A 13,445-nucleotide genomic window follows, 5' to 3' on the forward strand; every position below is an offset into this window, starting at 1 on the left:
AATGCCTGGAAAAATATCCAGTTAGTTAGATAAGGAAGATATGGGTATGATAAGAGTATGATAGTTGGAGGGTAAGGGTATGCTAGAACTGTAGTAGTATCTGCCTAAAATAAATGGTTTAGAAGAATGGTTGGCGCACAGAAGTTCCTATAAAAATAACAAGTATCCACCGAGGTAATTCTGTGTTAAAGTTCACTAAGTTCTCTTGAGCTTATTTATGTTACATTTATGTTTTAGGTTTTGATGTTAAGAGACTACGCTTGGAGGGACGATGCCAAGACTACGTCAATGATGTGGCAGAGTGGAGTATTATGCATACAATGGAAGTGTAACGTAGCTTTAGAATATGCCTTAAGTGTCTGTTATTAGTAAAACTTCTATAATGTAATGATCCATATGACATCTGATGTAATAAGTTATTTTAAAAGTTTCCCTTGTTTTTTTTAGATTTTAAGTTTTTCTGATAAAAATGTTAAATAAAATATTCAAAGGAATGAATTGTAATATATTTTATTAAATTGTTAAGTATTGTGTGTTGTAACACTCAAAATTTGGACTCGGTGAATCGGGTCAGGCTGAGGGCATAACAACTATAGTGGTGCTTGGTAGAGTTTCAATAGAAGGTTAGAGTGCTTGTTTCCTCTTGAAAATGAAGCTAATTTATATAAAGTGTAAGCTTAATGTAGGCCCTTATGACAGGGGCCCTACTATGTGCAGTTGGTAATAAAAAGCTTATGAAGTGCTAACAATATGGTCATGGAATGCCCTACTTAGATGTGACCTAACTATACTTTGTAGAGATTGTGGTAAAGTTATGAAAGACTTTATTAGACATAACATATGAAGTTACGAGTAGACTTTGATGAGATAAGGCGACAGTTTACGTGGCAAATGTAATATTATTTCCCATTAGATGAGCCCTCCTATAGATGAATCCTTCCTTGACTTAAGTGGTTGACTCATCGAGATACTATATACAAGAAAAATAGGTATAACAATTGTTAAGTATGACTCCTATTTTCAGTCAAATTTGAGAAATAATCTTTTAGTTAAACTCTGTTTATTTGTTTCAGTCAAACACTGATTAGTTTAGATTATTTTATTATTATTTGACAAATGAATTTAGCCTATAAATAGGCTATTTTACAACATTAGTAAATACACCCATTAGATATTAGAACTCATAACACATTTAGAGAGTTTTGTGTTTACGTTTTGAGGGTTCTTTGTTTTCGAATTTTTGGGGTTTAGTTTTATCTCCATCTTTTGTACTCTTCGTTCTTTTGCCATTACAGTAAAATTATCTTTGCCCGTGGTTTTTTATTCTCTTTGGAGGGGTTTTTCCACGTTAAATTTGTATGCTCAATTTCTTAATTTATTCCGCTATTTTTTATTTGTTTGTTGCTTAATCGGGACGATCCCTAACAACAATTTTTAAAACATTTAAAAAAAGTTATTTACCCCAAGCTTTATTCACCTGCAAAATGAGATGTATTGACTTACACAGTGATTATATAATTAATAAGAATGTGTTAAATATTAATCATTTAATTTTTCATTTAAAAATGGAATTATTAGTCAATTGTATGAAATTGGTTTTGTGGGATTAAATATTGGCTTGTCCAGCTCTCACACTTAAAAACACTTGACCCAACTTGCGTCATACTGTAATCTCATTTTGGGATTATTCTTTTCTAAATAAATTAAGCACAAATAAAATAAAAAAATATAAAATCTTTGAAAAGAGGAAATGGCGATTATACCCTTGACGATTGTCACTTTGGTGAAACCGTGATGAAGTGCTTCCGTCCGTTTCAGACACTAGGTGGATGCTGACGTGGAGGTTGTGATAAGCCAGACTCTGTCCTTAAAACGCTCTCACGTGCTTTTCACACGTGTCAAACAATTGCCTTAGCCATCCTTTTCAAGGAGAAGATTTGCCGAGTGCCGTCCTTTCGTTTATTCACTCACAAATTCCATCCTGTAATAATAACACAAATGCCATTATAGCATATAAAATAAATGCTATTAAATTTATGAGCTTAGCTGTAATATTACTTTTTAAGAAATTTATTTATTTTTCTTATATTATACTATGATAGGAAAGGTTTTATGGATTTATTTTATCCTAATAATAATAATATTTAGATTTTTATATTTTATTTATGGAAATTGGAATCTAATAATGACCAAAAAAGGAGAATTGTACTAAAAATTAATTTATTTAAGTAGCAAAATATTTTGTATCTAAATAAATTAGGGAAAAAAAGTTGCAACTCAGAATATTTTAGTATTTGTATTTGAAACTATTTTTATCCCACGCCAGCCACATGCATATATTCTCTAATTATCAACCTACATTCTAATTTTATGTGCTAATTACACATCATTAGAAGTAAAATTAATTGAATAGAATTTTAAAATCACTAATAATGCATTAAATATTACTTTTATGACTAAAAAAATGCCATATTAGCTAATTATTTTGCTAATATAAATTTTCTACACTATTCACCATTGCAGTAATATTTAGAAATTTTGACATATTTGGATCAAATACTATGGGACGGTTTTTTTTTTCATTAGGCTTCGACTAAATTTGAAATTGAAGTGAGTTTGACTCTTAAATAAGACAATACTTTCCTTTACTATTTTTCATTCTAATTCGAGATCTTATCCAAAAACTATCGATTTCTTTTTTGTTTCTTGATAAAAAATTTTAGTATTTTATTATTTTTATTTTGAAACTAGAAAATGGTTAAAATATACTTTAAATCTCTTAGTTATTCCTAAATTTAAAATCTAATCACTACTTTTCGATTTTAAAAGTTCCCATCAAATTATTAATACTATTGTACTAAATTCACCGATTTAACATTTTAAAATAAATCTTGTAAGGAGTAGTAATTAAAAATTTTGTTAGACACTCGTTTGACACGGATTCAGATAATGTTACCGTCATCTCTTACCCTAGTATTGTATAAAAAATATTTTATATAAAAAATATTTAATACCGTAGAATAACAAATAATATTATAATAAACTCGAATTTATAATAAAAAAGAAATTACCTTTTTAAAATGGAAACTAAAATTTGAGAAAATAAAAATCAAAATCCACTCAAGAACTTAGGACCTATTTTAAGGGTAGAAAAATTCTCTTCTTCATCTACCGCATTGATTAAAACACATTCTTCTGGCTAACAAAGAGGGAGAAAGAGAAGGAAAAAAAAAGGGGCAAAATTACAAAAATATATATATAAGAAAAAGTTTCACATTCTTCTTTACTCCCCACAAACACAGACATTAAAGCAAAGGAAGAAAAAAAAAATAAAAAGGAAAGAAAAGGCTATGAAATGAAATCTCCAAATTGTATGAACAGGCAAAAGATCTAGTAGGGCTTTTGGAAATCTGAATCGGAAACCACGTCGAAGTTCTCTATAATGGCGACCCCATTCTCGAGCTTAGAGCCCGGAGGAGGAGGAGGAGGTATAGCAATAATGGCAGGTCCTCTGAATCCAATCGATCCATCCACACCTTCCAAATCTTGCTTGAAAAACTCCGCCTCTAAATCTCCCATTCTTATCTTCCAATTCTTTCACAAGGCCATCAAGGCTGAGCTCGACGCCCTCCACCGAGCTGCCATGGCTTTTGCCACCAACCACCACGACTCTGATCTTACTTCTTTGTTGGAGAGATATCATTTCCTTCGTACTATATATACGCACCATTGCCACGCCGAAGATGAGGTTCATGCGTTGTCGTTTTCCTTCTTGTTCTCTTTTATCTCTTTTTTTTTCTTCCTCGGTTTTTAAACATTAGTTTTGGCTTTATTTTTGCCCCTTTCTTTGAATCCCTTTACTTTTTTTAGAAAATTCTAAATCCCTTACTCAGAATTAGCTTTCCCGAATTGTTAGTAAATTCGTAAATTTGTGATGCTTTTATCATGTTTTAAGGGTTATTGTTTGAGGAAGGAAAGAACTTGATTGAATTTGATTATAGAAATTTGAATTTATCACTATATTTAGATATGGGGTAATCTCTGTAAAGCTCGCTGTCGTAGCCTTATACTTAGATGGCTCAAAAGACTTATGAAAACCCCTGTGAACTAAATTGCCTTGTTGTAACTTAAAAGTAATATTGTAATTAAAATAAACATAGTCTCTCCAAGGTTTTTTTTAATCCTTCCTTTTTCCTATGAGATTCTTGTTGGCTGCATCATCACCTTATATTTGTCTGATATTTGTGACTGATTACTGAATTCAAAACTACCTTATGTGTAGGTTATCTTTCCGGCTCTTGATATACGCGTGAAGAATGTGGCTCCAACATACTCACTTGAACATGAAGGTGAAAGTGTCCTTTTTGATCAGTTGTTTGCATTGCTGACTTCAGATATGCAGAATGAAGAAAGCTATAGGAGAGAATTAGCCTCTTGCACTGGGGCCCTTCAGACATCAATTACTCAGCATATGTCCAAGGAAGAGGAACAGGTTGGTTAGATATTTGAGGCAAATGCTGCAAATCAAACATTAAACCAGAAGCCAGATAAAAAATTTATTTCCTAAAATATTGGTTGTTTCGTTCTTGATGTGTTATAGCAATTCTCCTACCTTATTTTGGAGGTGGATGAGGTTGTTGATATACATTACTGAGATGTTTAACTTGATTGATCACTTGTCATGATGCATTCCATTTCAAATTTAGAATAAGGAGTTAAATCTTCTAACTCAAAGTTATCTTTTAGTTTCACATGCTTGCTTTGGAATTGACAGGTCTTTCCCTTGCTTATTGAGAAGTTTACATTTGAAGAGCAGGCGTCATTGGTATGGCAGTTTCTTTGCAGCATACCTGTTAATATGATGGCGGAGTTTCTTCCATGGCTTTCCTCCTCTATATCACCTGATGAACATCGAGATATGCGCAAGTGCTTGAGCAAGATAATTCCAAGAGAGAAACTTCTTCATCAGGTGACAGGGCTTCTAGGTTATATAGGATATTGTTATTAGTTATCTAAAACTCACAAGTTCCTTCTAGAATCAAATCTCACATTTTTAGGTCTGTTGTGAAGGTTATTTTCACCTGGATGGAAGGTGTCAAGACAGCTGAGAAATGTAAAAATTGCAAAGGCGAGGCTCGATGTGAAGCTTTTGGGGCTAGTGTCTTACCAAGTCAAACTGAAAGTGGTTACTGTGCATGTGAATCTTCCAAAAGTTGTAAAAGGAAATATATGGAGCTAAGTTCTAAACCTAAGGATTCTACTCTGTCCTGTCCTATAGATGAAATTATGCTTTGGCATAATGCTATCAAACGAGAATTGAGTGATATAGCCAAGGCTGCTGAGAAAATACAAATTTCTGGTGATTTTTCTGATTTATCTGGCTTCAATGAGAGGCTGCAGTTCATAGCTGAAGTATGCATCTTTCACAGGTGTGGATTTTCTCTGTGTTTTCCCTTTTAATAGTAATCTTTGTTGATTAGGGTTGTTTTTACTTCATAGCTAACAAACACTTCCTATCTTTCATGTTATATTGAAGCTACAGTTTATTGTATGCAGGAAAAGACTTCAATTTTATGATCTGGTGTGATACAGAAAAAAATAAAATTGATGCATGAAATGTATTAGGACAACTTATGATCTACCTTTATGACTGGTTACATACCTGTTATGAAATTAACTTATCTTCTCTCTTGCTGCAGTATTGCTGAGGATAGAGTTATATTCCCTGCTGTAGATGCAGAACTATCTTTTACTCAGGAGCATGTGGAAGAAGAAATTCAATTTAACAAGCTTCGGCGCCTTATCGAAAATATTCAAAGTGCGGGAGCTGACTCATCTTCTGCTGAATTCTTTGCAAATTTGTGCTCACAGGCTGATCAAATAATGGATGGTATGCAGAAGCATTTCCATAGTGAAGAAGCACAGGCAAGTATTTTATTGCTTTAATTGATGAGTGTCTGTCTGCTTTTTATAATTACACTACATGTTTCTGTATTTCTTGACATTTTTATAATGTTTGTACCAAATTATCAAGTTTACCAGAACGTATCACTTGAAACCATGTTTCTCATCTCTTTTTGCCCCTAGTGCTCTCCTTACGGTATGCTGGACTGCTTTTGTAGGTACTTCCACTTGCTCGGAAGCACTTTAGCCCCCAAAGACAGAGAGAACTTCTTTATCAGAGCTTGTGTGTGATGCCCTTGAAATTAATTGAGTGCGTCTTACCATGGTTGGTAGGATCATTAAGTGAAGAAGAAGCTAGGTCTTTCCTCCAAAATATGAATTTGGCAGGTTTGATTTTTATTGACCGAGTGCTTTAGGTTATTTTTTTCCCCCTCTTTTTGTCTGTTTTTAACTTTCAGATTATATGGTCAGCTCCACCATCCAACTCCGCATTGGTTACACTATTTTCTGGTTGGGTGTGCAAAGGTCACTCTGCAGATATTTGTCTTTCTTCTGGTGCAATTGGTGCCTGTCCTGCAAGAATACTTACTAGAACCCAGAAGGATATTGACCAACCATTCTGTGCATGCACCTCTATCTGTTCCACTGAGGAAAGGGCAGATGATAATAGAAGGCCGGTAAAGCGTGGAAATATAATTTTTTCGGAAGAAACGGATTCTTTTCAGTTGACAGGAACAATAAATAACCATAAATTATCATGCAGTGATCAGTCTTGTTGTGTCCCAGCTTTAGGAGTGAATAGCAGTAAGCTGGGCATGAGTTCTCTGGCTGCAGCAAAATCTTTGCGGTCATTATCTTTTACTCCATCTGCCCCCTCGCTTAACTCCAGTCTTTTTAACTGGGAAACAGATATTAGCTCCAGTGATGTCAGAAGCTTACGGCCTATTGATAATATATTCAAATTTCATAAAGCCATCCGTAAAGATTTGGAATATTTGGATATTGAATCTGGAAAGCTAAATGATTGCAATGAGACTTTTCTTAGGCAGTTCACTGGCAGATTTCGGTTGTTGTGGGGTTTATATAGAGCTCACAGTAATGCTGAAGATGATATAGTATTTCCAGCACTAGAATCTAAGGAGTCTCTTCATAACGTTAGCCACTCTTATACTCTGGATCACAAGCAGGAGGAGAGACTTCTTGAAGATATTTCATCTGCACTTTCCGAGCTTACGCAGCTTTGTGAATACTTGAACGATAGCAATGTGAATGGTAACTTGAATGAAATTAACTCAGATTCTTCTGGGCAAAATGATACAATGCAGAAGTACATTCAGAAAGCCACAGAGCTGCAGGGCATGTGTAAATCCATTAGAGTAACACTGGATCAACATGTGTTCCGAGAAGAACTTGAGCTCTGGCCGTTGTTTGACAGGCATTTTTCTGTGGACGAGCAGGACAAGATTGTTGGTCGAATTATTGGTACTACAGGTGCAGAGGTGCTCCAGTCAATGTTGCCATGGGTAACTTCTGCTCTTACTCAAGAGGAGCAGAACAAAATGATGGACACATGGAAACAGGCAACTAAGAACACAATGTTCAGTGAGTGGCTTAATGAGTGGTGGGAAGGAAATGATGCATCTTCACCCACATCAACATCTGGAAGTTGTATTTCACTTGGTTTGTTTAACTCTACTGCCCATGCTTTATATTATTTTATTTATGTCTTTTGGTCTGTTTTGGTTGTTGGGTTACTGAAATGTCAAACTGTTAGTTCTTCAAATTTCTAGATATCTGAATTTAAGGATTTTAAGATATAATCTCTTCCTAATGAAATTGAAAATTTCTCTTTTAAGGCACTGATGTACATGAGAGTCTTGACCAGAGTGATCTCAATTTTAAGCCTGGGTGGAAGGATATCTTTCGTATGAATCAGAATGAGCTTGAAGCTGAGATCAGAAAAGTTTCTCGGGATTCAACCCTTGATCCAAGGAGAAAAGCTTATCTTATTCAAAATCTTATGACCAGGTTTAGTCTGCCCATAATACACTCTTATGAGCCCTAAGAGTGTGTCTGTATCATTGCTTCATTCTAATCAATTTGTTGGTTATGCCAGTCGCTGGATAGCTGCACAGCAGAAGTCTCCTCAAACCTCAGCAATTGAATGTTCAAATGATGAAGACTTATATGGATGCTCTCCATCTTTTAGAGATCTAGAGAAACAGGAATTTGGATGTGAACATTACAAAAGAAATTGTAAACTCCGTGCTGCTTGCTGTGGAAAACTATATACATGTAGGTTTTGCCATGATAAAGTCAGCGACCATTCAATGGATAGGTAATATTATCATTCTTGCTTTCTTGGTCTAGGACCAACTTCTATAAACTTGATTCTTTCTTTATTAAATTGCAGGAAGGCTACAACTGATATGATGTGCATGAGCTGCCTGAAAATCCTGCCTGTTGGACCAGTTTGCACGACACCTTCATGTGGCGAGCTCTCAATGGCAAAGTACTACTGCAACATCTGCAAATTTTTTGATGATGAAAGGTGCTACCCATTTCTTTAGATTTTTTTTTCTGAATTTCTTAATGCTAGATCTAAAGAGCATTTCAATACTATTATGAAGAATATTAGAAATGTTGAGTAAATTTGAAAGTTGTTAATGAGTCTTTTCTGTCTCATCATCTGGAGCACTAAAGAAACCTCTCAAAACAATGGAGAATGCTTGTACCTGATTTGCTCCATTTCCAGCTTGGTTTATTGGGTAGAATTTCTAAGTCTGTCTTGGTCCCATTGGTTGTAGAAAGACTGAGTTATTTTTAGAAAGCAGTATTTTGTGAGAACTCTGAACAGGTTCTTATCAGTCTGGAAACTTTTGATAGTTTTGTAACAAAAGCTGTTGTTTGCTGTTCCTGTTCTATAAGTATTCATCTTGTATGTCTCTTCCATTTATTTCAGGAATGTCTATCATTGCCCATTCTGCAATTTATGCCGTGTTGGAAAGGGACTTGGTGATGATTTCTTTCATTGTATGGTGTGTAATTGCTGTCTGGCCAAGAAGTTGGTCGACCACAAGTGTCGAGAAAAAGGTCTAGAAATAAACTGTCCTATATGCTGTGATTTTTTATTCACATCAAGTGAAAGCGTAAGAGCACTTCCATGTGGTCATTTCATGCATTCAGCATGTTTTCAGGTCTATTCAGTATTCCTTACTTTATTGTTTCCAGCTATTTTACTCTCATTCAACCAACGGATTCTTTCTGGCCAAAAAAAAAAAGGGCAACGTTTTCTTTGATGTAGTGAGAACTATATTGTAGCGTGCTTAATAATAAATTCTGCACTTTGTTTTGTCAGGCATATGCATGCAGTCATTACATCTGCCCAATTTGTAGCAAATCGATGGGAGATATGGCGGTAAGAAAATTATTTTTAAAAGCATATTACTGTTTTAAGTTATGATTACATATAAAATTGTTTTAGCAGTTGTAGAAAATCGATGGGAGATATGGCAGTAAGAAATTCTTTTTAAAAGCATACTACTGTTTTAAGTTATGACTACATACAAGATTGTTTTAGGGTATAGGCAGGTTGATTTTTCTCAGGTTCAGGCATTTTTATTTGCATGCGTAACTTATATGATTATCATCAAAGTAAACTTCATTTATACTGTTTTCCTTGTCTCTTCAAATTCCAATAAAATTTTTTCTAAGAGATGGATTATCCAAATAATATATTTACAAATGCTATAATTTAAGTTGATTTGAGAATAATTTCATTCAAAATTCTCAACCAATCACACCTTTTGAAACTCATTGATAAAAGTTATATCTAAATTTGAAAAATTGCCGCCTTTATGGATATTGTTAACACTCATGTCATTGCTATCATGAAGTTGAGGGATCAGGGATGTCATTTAATACTTCTTTTCACTTGATCCCTTTACATTGTTGTAGCTTCTCTTGTGGGTTGGAATCTACTAGTTGAAAACTAAACTTGACACAAAGGAATTGTATTGACGTGTAGATGAGAGGTTACATTTGTTTAGGCTTTGTTTGGTTCATATAGCATGTTGGAGAAGTTAGGAAAAGAAAATGGGGGAGCATGGACGTCCTTAGTTTTGTTTGGATTTTATAGTTGAATATATAATGTTTGTTAAGGTGAACTATATGAGTTTATGGCCTATAGTATGTGTGGGAAATACTCATCTTTAATTTGGTGCAATTGTATGCATAAAACTTCCATTTTCTAGGCCAAACATAATATATGTGGTTAAGGTGAACAATGAGTTTTCGTAGGCTTAATATGCGAGTTTATGGCCTATATACTATGTTTAGATTTTCTAGTTAAATATATTATGTTTATTATTCGAATGAGTTAAAATTTTATCTATAAAGAATCATTACTTTATACTTCATTGTTGATGACATAATATTTTAAAATAACTTGGTAAAAAACATTTATGATTGTGGAAGTATTATCAAAATCAAATAATGGTAAATGTATCAAATATCAAATGAAATATGTTTTTTTTAGTAATTCTTTAGATGCTATTTAATGAAAATGCATTGCTAATGTATCTATTTATATTGCTAAATATTAGTTTTAATTGATTCATAATTGTAACACTAATTAAATGGTAATAAATATAGGATAATAAGTTTATATGAATTTAAAATTTAATTAAGTGATAATAGCTAAAACACTAATAATAAAAACATTATTAATAATATTTATTAATTATTTATCATTGGAAATAAACGTAAAACCTATTTATTAGTTTTATATTCCAGATTGTAATAGAAACATTATTGATAGAAATAGTTATAATTATTTTATATTATATTCATTGGTTTTATAAATATGAAAAAATATGAGAAATATAATTATTTTATATTATATTCATTGGTCTTATTTTTAATTGGTCTTTTTTATCTTAATTTCTCAAATAGATATGAACTGTTCTATTTGCTGAGTTAGGCATTGAACTGACTTAATTAAGTGCAATTAGTATTTATAAAAAATATAGAATTTATTGTAAAATATATTTTATTTTGAACTTTGACATATAAGTTAAGAACAAATAAATAGATTTATGCAATATGTATACTATTAGATTACCAATATATTGATATTATTTTTTATATGAAACTTACTCATTTAATTTCTATTAAGTATAAAAAATTAATTTTAACATGATTTAATTGTTATCATATTTAAAATAAAATCATATCTATAGATAAAAATTATATTTATTCAATTAAAATATTTAATTATGAAAAATAATTTCCATTATTTTAAATTTATCCAATTATATTTAATGATTTTATAAATTTAATTTTTATTAATTAATAATATATGATGTTATTTTTTAAGTAGAACTTTTAAAAATCCCTTCAAAAAGAATTTAAAAAAAATATGAATTAATTAATTTCACATCAATTTACTATTATGTTAATTAGTAGGTAATTAATATTATTTTTGTTATTATGACTTAACAATTATCAATATACTAATAAATTATTTTAATGTCAATTGAGTAATATAATGAATGATAAAAAGTATTTTCATCAGTTCAAAAGTTTTCTAAACTTATGATTTTATATATTAATAGCTTTTAATGTTACATGTGTTGTATGTGATTTTCCTTATTTAATATTTATTTAGTTTTTTAAATATTATACTTTTAGTTGCAATAATTAGAGTAAAATAATATTTCTTATTTGAGTTATTGAATGTAATTAAAATATATTAACTTATCAATTTAAATATTATAATATAAAATTTTCAAATAATAGTTAAAGTATTTTTAACATATTTAACCTACAATATAGTTTTAAAGTATTTTTACTTTATGTAAGTGATAATTAAGATGCTTAGAATTCTAATTAAGTAATAAATCTTTTTTAAAATTAGTACAACTCTTTTTAACTAATAATTGTAATTTAAATTCTAATTATTTTTAAATGTGTAATTATCATAACTTCTATTAAATTATAATTGTTTTTAAATGTATAATTATCACGACTTCTATTTTATTTCAAATTTTAAAACTAATAATTCTAAATTAAATATTATAATTATTTTTAAATGTGAATTTAGTAATATGATGAAAAATAAAAGTGTATTTTTGTCAGTTTAGAAGTTTTTCTAAACTCGTGCTTTTATATATATATTAGATTATAGATATTTCCTCGCTTTTAATAAAAATCCATTTAGAAGAAAAAAAAAATTGAAAAATGATTGTTCTTTAATCCATTTAAGTATTTGAGGTCTATTTTAGTTTTGTGTACAGTTATTCTAAATCAAAGTTTTCATATCATATTGTACATTGAATTAAAGTCCATAGGCAGCAGTTTTAGGATTTATATATCTGAAATATAATCATCTTAAGTGCCCAACACATACTAAATGGTTGGTAGCTGATTGATGGCTTGTTTCATTCATCATCCAGCGTTGCTTTTCATATATTGTTATCCTGACAGAACATGTGCCAAGAAGCTTCTACATAGAGTAATTAGCTACCTGAGACATTCCACTTATTCTCAAGCTTTTCTACTACCCCTTTTCAGGTTTACTTTGGCATGCTTGATGCCCTTTTGGCTTCTGAGCAGCTTCCTGAAGAATACAGGAACCGGTGTCAGGTAAACCATGCATGACTTTTTATGTGTTTTCAAGTTCTTCTCTTTTAGGAATACCAACACACTTGTGTTGTTTAACCAGGACATACTGTGCAATGACTGTGATAAGAAGGGAACTGCAGCATTTCACTGGCTGTATCATAAGTGTGGTTATTGTGGTTCATACAATACCAGGGTAATCAAGGTTGAGTCTGCAAATACCATCTGCTCAACCTCAAATATCTGAGGTATCTTCTCGCATGTTATTTTAGGTATGCAAACGCCTCAGAGCGTCCCCTTACGTGTAAGGCTGATAGTCTAAATCCAATTTTATCTATTTTCATCCCAATAGATGGAAGAAATTAGCCCTTTTTTTTCCCCCTTTTTCTTTTTTGGATGTATGTTCATTGTTGTTAAAAGGCAGAGCAACTTTTACTTTGCCTATTGTGCATATTGTTTATATTGCTACCTTGTAAGGGCAGAGAGGCTTTTGGTCGAAAAAGAAAAGTAGGGGAATTTTCTGTAAGAAAACGAAAGGGCTATGTTGTTTTCACACTAGCAAATTGCAATCCCCAAATTTCTTTACTTAATCGACCATTATATGCAGAGTGATAAGAATTTTGTTGTTTACTGGCTGCACTGACCAAGTAATCTTTGTTTCCCTCCTAAAGATCCTAGACTCAAGACATTTCAAACCCCTTTTTTCATATTTTTAAAGAACACTGTTCTGATATCCATGTCTGAATACCGTAAATACTTTCGAAGAAGAAAAAAGCATAGAGTAAGGCTAAGTTATTTAGATAGTAGTTTGGTTGTTATATGGAGAAGATGAAGTAGATAGTATGCTATTTGGCAATTAAAAGAATGCGATTGGTGTGAGAAACTTGGTAGAGTTGCAGCTACCTGGAGAGATGCAAACA

The 13,445-nt window shown here is 31.8% G+C and overlaps 1 protein-coding gene across 1 annotated transcript; it reads left to right on the plus strand.

Annotated features, from left to right (window-relative positions):
- The first annotated feature begins 3,147 nt into the window (after nucleotides 1-3,147).
- LOC107899613 (zinc finger protein BRUTUS) lies at nucleotides 3,148-13,110 on the plus strand. The gene is made up of 14 exons (XM_016825377.2): nucleotides 3,148-3,748; nucleotides 4,283-4,492; nucleotides 4,775-4,969; nucleotides 5,071-5,429; nucleotides 5,700-5,925; nucleotides 6,123-6,291; nucleotides 6,376-7,584; nucleotides 7,761-7,932; nucleotides 8,021-8,242; nucleotides 8,318-8,455; nucleotides 8,867-9,101; nucleotides 9,263-9,322; nucleotides 12,478-12,549; nucleotides 12,629-13,110. The coding sequence occupies exons 1-14, from the start codon at nucleotides 3,443-3,445 to the stop codon at nucleotides 12,770-12,772; spliced, it is 3,717 nt and encodes a 1,238-aa protein (XP_016680866.1). The 5' UTR covers nucleotides 3,148-3,442; the 3' UTR covers nucleotides 12,773-13,110.
- The last annotated feature ends 335 nt before the right edge of the window (nucleotides 13,111-13,445 follow it).

The sequence above is a fragment of the Gossypium hirsutum genome, chromosome D04 (assembly GCF_007990345.1).
Source record: "Gossypium hirsutum isolate 1008001.06 chromosome D04, Gossypium_hirsutum_v2.1, whole genome shotgun sequence".
NCBI classification, from domain to species: Eukaryota; Viridiplantae; Streptophyta; class Magnoliopsida; order Malvales; family Malvaceae; genus Gossypium; species Gossypium hirsutum.

Bases quoted from the DNA above. Each gene is read 5' to 3' on its own strand.
- LOC107899613 (XM_016825377.2), top strand. From the start codon at position 3,443: ATGGCGACCCCATTCTCGAGCTTAGAGCCCGGAGGAGGAGGAGGAGGT. The intron at 5,430-5,699 runs GTGTGGATTTTC...CTCTTGCTGCAG, and splicing joins GAAGTATGCATCTTTCACAG to TATTGCTGAGGATAGAGTTA. The intron at 8,243-8,317 runs GTAATATTATCA...ATTAAATTGCAG, and splicing joins AGCGACCATTCAATGGATAG to GAAGGCTACAACTGATATGA.